This window comes from Asterias amurensis, chromosome 1, assembly GCF_032118995.1.
Source record: "Asterias amurensis chromosome 1, ASM3211899v1".
NCBI lineage: Eukaryota > Metazoa > Echinodermata > Asteroidea > Forcipulatida > Asteriidae > Asterias > Asterias amurensis.
The window spans coordinates 4877949-4887366 of record NC_092648.1 but is presented as its reverse complement, the minus strand read 5'-3'; the positions used below and the strand labels follow the sequence as shown (position 1 = coordinate 4887366).

The 9418-nt window shown below is 34.7% G+C and overlaps 1 protein-coding gene across 3 annotated transcripts in view; it reads right to left on the bottom strand.

Annotated features, from left to right (window-relative positions):
• Positions 1-717: 717 nt before the first annotated feature.
• LOC139943387 (uncharacterized) overlaps positions 718-9418 on the bottom strand; it is a 28293-nt gene continuing 19592 nt past the window's right edge. For 2 of the 3 annotated variants that reach the window (XM_071940208.1, XM_071940214.1), the window contains one exon: positions 718-7495. In XM_071940208.1, coding sequence (XP_071796309.1) covers positions 7467-7495 — 29 coding nt within the window. In that variant the 3' untranslated portion in view covers positions 718-7466. The remainder of the gene's footprint in view (positions 7496-9418) is intronic. The other variant, XR_011786816.1, reaches the window with a different exon arrangement.

The window sequence follows — 9418 nt, the reverse complement described above, 5'->3', positions numbered from 1 at the left end:
AAATTTTACTCCTCCAGCCAAGCTCCAAGGCCCTTGGTAGGCCCTTGTAGCCCCTTGGTCAGCTCTCAGATCAGCTAGAAATCCAAGGGTTGAGCCAGGGAAAATAAATTCTGAAATATTTTCTAAGTCAGCCATTTTTAACTTCATCACTCCAAAAACCGTTAGATTTTTATAACAGCTCAGTAGCACAGCAGTGAGAGAGAGTGCTTACAGAGTGGAAGGTCCCCGGTTCAAGCCCTGCACATTTTTGTTAGAATTGTAAAAAATTCTTTATTTAATGGTAAAAAGGGTCCCCGAAGGGATTTGAACCCACCCTGCTCACAGCTCCAGGATTCCTGGGGCTGTGAGCTAGCCCGCTGCGCCACGGTGGCTCTTGAAAAAAATTGCTCGGAACTAATATTTAAACCTTAGAATGGATAGGTCAAATAAAAAAAAGAAATGTGATGAACCCTATGACCTTTGACCTTAGCACGAGTCACAAGAAGAAAAATATAATAAAGACATGTATGTTGGTGTACGTTAAATGAAGGTTTATTTGTAGAACAAAAATAAACAACACAAATATAACCAGATGTGTTTAACAGGTAAAACTATAGACAATTAAGACTACATTACATATTAAGTAGTTTAACATTAGAAAGTTACATAAATAAACAATACAAATATTACCAAATGTGATTAACGAGTAAAACTATAGAACATTAAGATTACATCACATCTTAAGTAGTTTAACATTAGAAAGTTACAAAATAAACAATACATGTACAAATATTACCAAATGTGTTTAACGAGTAAGACTATAGACCATTAAGATAACATTACATACAATGTAGTTAAACATTAGAAAGTTACAGAGTAAATGATACAAAATACTTAACAGAATTATTTTAACTTTAATTTAGAGTGTACTTTAAACACAATAAACGCTTTATCTTTTTCTTAATACCAAATTGCTCACACAAATTTGTTTCGCAAGTAAATGTAAAGACAAAAAATAAAAGTACTTAAACATTTACAAACTAAATAGTACAACATATTAAACAGAATAATAGACCTTGTATCATTTAGTTCATAATTTTACCTAAAAATTGTATTGGTACTTTATTTTAATATTTTAAGTACTAACAAAATTTGCCCCCCCCCCCCATTTTACTCTGTCCGAGTTGAAACTACACTGAGTGTATGCAATGCAAGTTATTTTATACATACTCTAATATTCATAGCATAATGCATAGTTTTAAAGCTAATCTGGTTACTGTATAGAGGGTGCTCTGATATTTCTTAAAGTACAATACAATAAAAAGTTGTTTTATAATATCAAAGAATTACTTAAATTTTATTTATAAAGTCAAACGTATGATCATTCGCTGTCCTTTTAACGCATTGATTAAATATTCACAGATATTTATGTCAAAATTTATTTTCTCAACACTGCTCTTGTATTACACAATACCTTCCAGAAACGAGGCTGTTTTTTTCGTACGGCTTAATCAATCAATGCATCGACCCGTATATACGTATTTCCGATCTCGGCAGCGCTCATTCAAAAACACAAACAATATTTTCTTTGGCGACGTTACTCATAATTTTTAAGTACCATACAATAAAAGTTGTTTTATAATATCAAAGATTACTTAAACTTTATTTTTAATAGGATCATTCGCTGTCCTTTATTCACACTGATTAAATATTCACAAATAATCATGTCTTTATTTTATTAACACAGTTCTTGTATTACACAATACCTAACAGAAACGAGGCTGTCTTTTTCGCACGACTTAATCAATCGATGCATCGACCCCTATAAACGTATTTCCGAACTCGTCAGCATTCGTTCATAAAAAAAAACACCAATATTTACTTTGGCGACGTTACTCATAATTTTATGAACATGTAGTGCCTAGTTTGAGCCTATATTACGTGTTGTCAAACCCTTTCAGTTTTATTTTCATTACACTTGATGAATTGTTAATTACATGCCTCATTAATTTAACATTTCTTAAAGTACCATACAATAAAAGTTGTTTTATAATATCAAAGATTACCCAAGATTACTTAAACTTTATTTTTAAAGTCAAACGTAGGATCATTCGCTGTCCTTTATTCACACTGATTAAATATTCACAAATAATCATGTCTTTATTTTATTACCACAATTCTTGTATTACACAATACCTTACAGAAACGAGGCTGTCTTTTTCGCACGGCTTAATCAATCGATGCATCGACCCGTTTAAACGTATTTCAATTTCGTCAGCGTTCGTTCATAAAAAATACTTGTTTTATTTCATTTACTTTTCCATATAGTGGTGAGATTTAATCTAATATTAAAAAAAACAATCATAATTATTAATTTGGAAGACAGACTCAAGCCCCAACTACAAATCATTTATATATTGTTTTAATAAATATCATGGTTAATTCATGGTTAAAGCCTCAACTACAAATAATTTATATATTGTTTTAATAAATATCATGGTAAATATCATGGTTAATTCATGGTTAAAGCCCCAACTACAAATCATTTATATATTGTTTTAATAAATATCATAGTAAATATCATGGTTAATTCATGGTTAAAGCCTCAACTACAAATCATTTATATATTGTTTTAAGAAGACAGACTCTGTTGTTAACAAAGCCCCAACTACAAATCATTTATATATTGTTTTAATAAATATCATAGTAAATATCATGGTTAATTCATGGTTAAAGCCTCAACTACAAATCATTTATATATTGTTTTAATAAATATCATGGTTAATTCATGGTTAAAGCCTCAACTACAAATAATTTATATATTGTTTTAATAAATATCATGGTTAATTCATGGTTAAAGCCTCAACTACAAATAATTTATATATTGTTTTAATAAATATCATGGTAAATATCATGGTTAATTCATGGTTAAAGCCCCAACTACAAATCATTTATATATTGTTTTAATAAATATCATGGTTAATTCATGGTTAAAGCCTCAACTACAAATAATTTATATATTGTTTTAATAAATATCATGGTAAATATCATGGTTAATTCATGGTTAAAGCCCCAACTACAAATCATTTATATATTGTTTTAATAAATATCATGGTTATTTATTCATTGTGTGATTGCCTAACTCTGTAATTTGTTGTAACACCCTTGTTATTATGCCATTTGTCTGTAACAACCTTCAATACAATATAAGCCTCAACTACAAATCATTTATATATTGTTTAATAAATATCATGGTAAATATCATGGTTAATTCATGGTTAAAGCCCCAACTACAAATCATTTATATATTGTTTTAATAAATATCATAGTAAATATCATGGTTAATTCATGGTTAAAGCCCCAACTACAAATAATTTATATATTGTTTTAATAAATATCACGGTAAATATCATGGTTAATTCATGGTTAAAGCCCCAACTACAAATCATTTATATATTGTTTTAATAAATATCATGGTTATTTATTCCTCGTGTGATTGCCTAACTCTGTAATTTGTTGTAACACCCTTGTTATTATGCCTATTGTTTGTAACGACCTTCAATACAATATAAAAATGTTGATATTGGTCGCAATATCTTCAACGCGCGATGACTTTAAGTCCACCGACTCAAACTCTGACACCACCTTTTTAAAAATTTTCATGTATGTGGTGCACAGAAATAAATGTTAATTATTTTTAACGTTCTTATATTTAAGTTAGTTTTCGATTCAATGCAGTTAGTAATGTAAAACATAAAGTTTTAAGTAAGATTAATATTGGTTGTTAATTTGTTTACATTTTGAATTTTGTAATATAAATATTCATCAATTTATCAATTTGAACAATGTCATCAGTTGCAACATTTATATGATTTCTTAAAGGTTAAAAATGATTAAACAACTAATAATATAGAACTTGGGTTAGCATTTTTAAATTTTAAGAGTAAAATATTCACAACAAAATCATTGTAAGTTGTGTTTAAGGCAAAATACATTTAAAAACATTGATTAGTTTAATTAACTTATTATTTGTAATTTGTTTGTGGTTGTCCGTATTTTTGTATAAAACATGTTTGTGTATATATAAATATATTATTATTTAAATCGTGGAATTTACTTCAATTATTTTTATAAGTTAGTGGTGGGATTTAATTTAGTGTTAAAAATTCAATCATAATTATATGTTTTTGTAGACAGACTCTGTTGTCAACAAAACCCCAACTACAAATCATTTATATATTGTTTTTATAAATGTCACGATTAATTATTTCTAATTTGTTGTAAGACCCCTGTCCATTTGTCTGTAATGTCCTTCGATACAGTATAAAATTATAAAAACATTTATATACAGTATAAAAACTTTAAAATTAGTCACAAAATCTTCACCACACAATGACTTCCGCCCACTCACACTCTGAGACAACCTTTTTAACAAACTTCTTTGAAGTGATGAACAATAAAATAATAATCATATTTTTAACGTTCTTATGTTTAAGTTAGTTCTTATTTCAATGCAGTTAGTAGTGTAAAACATAAACTTAATTAAGTTAGATTAATATTGGTTGTTAATTGTTTTATATTTTGAATTTTGTTATATATTCATCAATGTGTCATTTGAACAATGTCATCAGTTGCAACATGCAGTAAAACATTTATATGATTTCTTAAAGGTTAAAAATGATTAAACAAATAATAATATAGCACTTGGGTTAGATCTAGCATTTTTAAATTTTAAGAATAAAATATTCACAACAAAATCATTGAAAGATGTGTTAAAGGCCTAATATATATTTAAAAAAACATTGATTATTACTAATAATTTATTATATGTCATTTTTTTCTTCTTTAGTATATTTGTTTAAAACTTATATTTTTTGCATAAATAATTGTATGTAATGTGTATAATTTTAGGGATTAATTTCTTTGTTGTTAGATTACACTCTTGCTATCTGTTAAATTTTGTTATATTTACATTTGTCTGTGAATTATGAAGAAAATCAATAACACGATCCAGTGCATTAAGTCTTTTACACAAACAAGACCCCTATACGAGGAAACATTTCCGCAACGATTTCAACGTGCTCGCTCGGCGCATATTCAAACCTATCAGCAGCAACCTCGTTTCTTTACCAAAAAATTTAACCAGTGAATACTTATTTGGGGTCTACAAACAAGAAGCCAAAGGTCTTGGCTTGGTAACGCCCACGTTAAACATAACAATTCACAAATAGTATTTCATACAGTTAAACATAAAGTTATGTAAACACCTGTGATAACGTTTAACATCACAATTCACAAATAGTATTTCATATAGTTAAACATAAACTTATGTAAACACCCATGATAAAGTTTAACATAACAATTCACAAATAGTAACGCATATAGTTTAACATAAATAAGTACACCACTGCCAGCATTTTATTTCAGTTTCAAACTTGGCTTATCTTTTGGGGGAAGTTATTCAACATAGTGCTATCTTTGCCTGAGCCTAAGGGAGTTTGACCGTAAAGAAGCAGCACACACTTCCGCACAAGGCAGAAGCGGCACACACCTCCGCATCAATGCAGAAGTGGCACGCACCTTTGCATGATAAGTGCAATCTCACAATGTCACCATTAAAGGAGCTGATACTCCCATGATAAGAGACAGACTATAATGGGATACACTGCAAGACATCATACTGGGGTGAGATGCCTTCAAAACGCTGTCGTCTCCCAAAGCTGATGTATTTTTTGTTGCAAGATTAGGGTAAGGGTTATTCTGTTCTATTCAATTTTAAATTTAATCTTTCTTTTGGGAGGGAGGGGGGGGGGAGGTTCTCCAACATAGTTTATTGATGTGCTTTTTTTGCCTGAGCCTATGGGAGTTTGACCGTGAAGAAGCAGCACGCACCTCCGCACAAGGCAGAAGCGGCACACACCTCCGCATCAATGCAGAAGTGGCACGCACCTTCGCATGATAAGTGCAATCTCACAATGTCACCATTTTAGGAGCTGATACTCCCATGATAAGAGACAGACTATAATGGAATACACTGCAAGACATCATACTGGGGTGAGATGCCTTCAAAACGCTGTCGTCTCCCAAAGCTGATGTATTCTTTGTTGCAAGATTAGGGTAAGGAATATTCTGTTCTATTCATTTTTCAATTTAACATTTCGTTTTAGGGGGAATTCTTCAACATAGTAAATTGATGTGCTATCTTTGCCTGAGCCTAAGGGAGTTTGACCGTGAAGAAGCAGCACACACCTCCGCACAAGGCAGAGGTGGCACACACCTCCGCATCAATGCAGAAGTGGCACGCACCTTCGCATGATAAGTGCAATCTCACAATGTCACCATTACAGGAGCTGATACTCCCATGATAAGAGACAGACTATAATGGGATACACTGCAAGACATCATACTGGGGTGACATGCCTTCAAAACGCTGTATAGTCTCCCACATTTTTTTGTTCCAAATCCTTGTTTGTGATGCACAACATATAATATAGATATATATTCCAGAACTAAACTTGTTTCACATTAAAGCTTATAATTATAAAACTATTTAAGTACAATATTATACATAAGTACCATCGCAATGATTTTTTGTCATCAGCTTTCTGAGATCGTAAGAGCCAATTGCACCGCCCCATAAGGGGACGGGTCCGGTCCAACTTCAGCGCCAGGATAGCCTCCTTTTTATTTGTAAGCATACCAATAAAAGAAAACAAATTTAAAAAGGGGAGAGGTTACCAGCACTTACACCCTTAGCCAAGATCCTCAGCATCTGGCCATAAAAAACCCAGAAATGATCCGCTAAATAAAGAATTGAAAGCACAAGAAGTGCATTATAAATTTGAAACATATTTAAAAAGGGGAGAGGTTACCAGCACTTACACCCTTAGCCAAGATCCTCAGCATCTGGCCATAAAAACAACATTAAATTGATCAGCTAAAACAAAAAATTAAAAGCACAACAAGTGCATCATGATTTTGAAAACAGATGAGTTTTCAGACGACTCTTGAAGGAAGTGACTGAAGTACATGTAGCTTGGCGAACAATAAAAGGAAGACTGTTTCATAAGGTTGGAGCAGCATCAAACCCCATAATGCGAAGTACAGACTCTGTGGGGGTTAGACACTGTGATGATGAGCGAAGACAACGAGGAGGTGTATACGAGTTTATAAGTTCAGGTTATAAGTTCAGAGATACATGCAGGAGCGAATTTGGCTTGAACTTGATCGGCAGCCAGTGGAGACAGCAAAGAATCGGGATGATTTCTTGGAGACCGTGCCAAATGGCTTTGCAGCAGGGTTCTGAATACATTTCAGTTAATAAACACATTTAAAATACCTTACTGTTGAAGACAACAAACGCGGTTGTTACATCCATAATTGCTTGCAGTTTAGATGTTTTGACGATAGCGATGTTTAATATGAGTTGCTCTCCCTTACTCTGAGTATACATGACGACATCAGTAGTGGTGATTCCATTCTTCTTTTCAGGAAACTATTCCCTTTATCTCCGTCTCTGAAAGGTCAAGTTTGAAGACCAGAAATTAAAATCTGCCATCAATTTTAAATGCACAATTGAACCAACAGCTACAAATTTGGCTTGATGATTTAAAATGAAGGTTGCCTAGGTATTTTCCCAAAATCTTTCTAAACCAAAAAGAAACTAAATACAATTCCAAAGACTTTTAACTCTAAATTGAGTGCCAAACAGCAGACATTTGTCCTTGAACAAATAGTAATATGCAGCAAAAAATGACACTTATTCAACTTATGTTTAAAACAGTGGACACTATTGGTACCGTTAATTACTCAAAATAATTATTAGCTTAAAATATTAGCTGCTGATAGTATTAAACAATGTAAGAATGGGCTCACTTTCTGAAATAATGTATTTTTTCAAGAAATTAAGTAATTTTCCAGATTGTGTGACAGAGGCCTGCACTCAAGAACTGACAGTGAATCGACATCGGCAACCAGTTGCATAGTAGGCCGTCATCAGCAACAAGTGGCTAAGAACCAGGGGCCTGCCGTTCAAGAAATGACAATGAACGGACATCAGCAACCTGTGGCATAGAACCAGAGGCCTGCCAGTCAAAAAACGACAGTATTAAATTGGACATCAGCAACCATTGGCATATAACCAACGGCTTTGGCTCAAAAACGACAGTGAGTCGTCATCAACAACCATTGGCATTGAACCAGAGGCCTGCACACAAAAAAAGCGGTGAGCCAACATCGGTAACCAGTGGCTTAGAACCAGAGGCCTGCACTCAAGAAACTACAGTGAGCTGACCTCAGCAACCAGTGGCGTAGAACCAGAGGCCTGCCGTTCAAAAAACGACAATGAGCAGACATCCACAACCTGTGGCATACAACCATAGGCCTGCTGCTTAAGAAACAACAGTGGAGCAGACATCAGCAACCTGTGGCGTAGAACCAGAGGCCTGCCGTTCAAGAAATGACAGTGAGCAGACGTTGGCAACCTGTGGCATACAACCATAGGCCTGCTATTTAAGACATGACAGTGAGCAGACATCAGCAACCTGTGGCGTAGAACCAGAGGCCTGCCGTTTAAGAAACGACAGTGAGCAGACATCAGCGACCTGTGGCATACAACCAGAGGCCTGCCGTTCAAGAAACGACAGTGAGCAGACATCGGCAAACTGTGGAATAGAAACAGAGGCTGCGCTCAAGAAATGACAGTGAGCAGACATCGCAACCTGTAGCATACAACCATAGGCTTGCTGTTTAAGAAACAACCGTGACCAGACATCAGCAACCTGTGGCGTAGAACCAGAGGCCTGCAGTTCAAGAAATGACAGTGAGCAGACATCTGCAACCTGTGGCATACAACCATAGGCCTGCCGTTTAAGAATCGTCAGTGAGCAGACATCAGCAACCTGTGGCATAGAACCATAGGCCTGCCGTTCGAGAAATTACAGTGTGACATAGAACCAGAGGCCTGCCGTTCAAGGAACGACAGTGAGCAGACATCGGCAACCTGTGGCATACAACCAGTGCCCTGCCGTTTAAGAAACGACAGTGAGCAGACATCAGCAACCTGTGGCGTAGAACCATAGGCCTGCCGTTTAAGAAACGACAGTGAGCAGACATCAGCAACCTGTGGCGTAGAACCAGAGGCCAGCCGTTTAAGAAACAACAGTGAGCAGACATCAGCGACCTGTGGCATAGAACCAGAGGCCTGCCGTTCAAGAAACGACAGTGAGCAGACATCGGCAAACTGTGGACTAGAAACAGAGGCAGCGCTCAAGAAATGACAGTGAGCAGACATCGGCAACCTGTGGCATACAACCATAGGCCTGCCATTTAAGAATCGCCAGTGAGCAGACAACAGCAACCTGTGGCATACAACCATAGGCCTGCCGTTCAAGAAACGACAGTGAGTCGTCATCAACAACCATTGGCATTGAACCAAAGG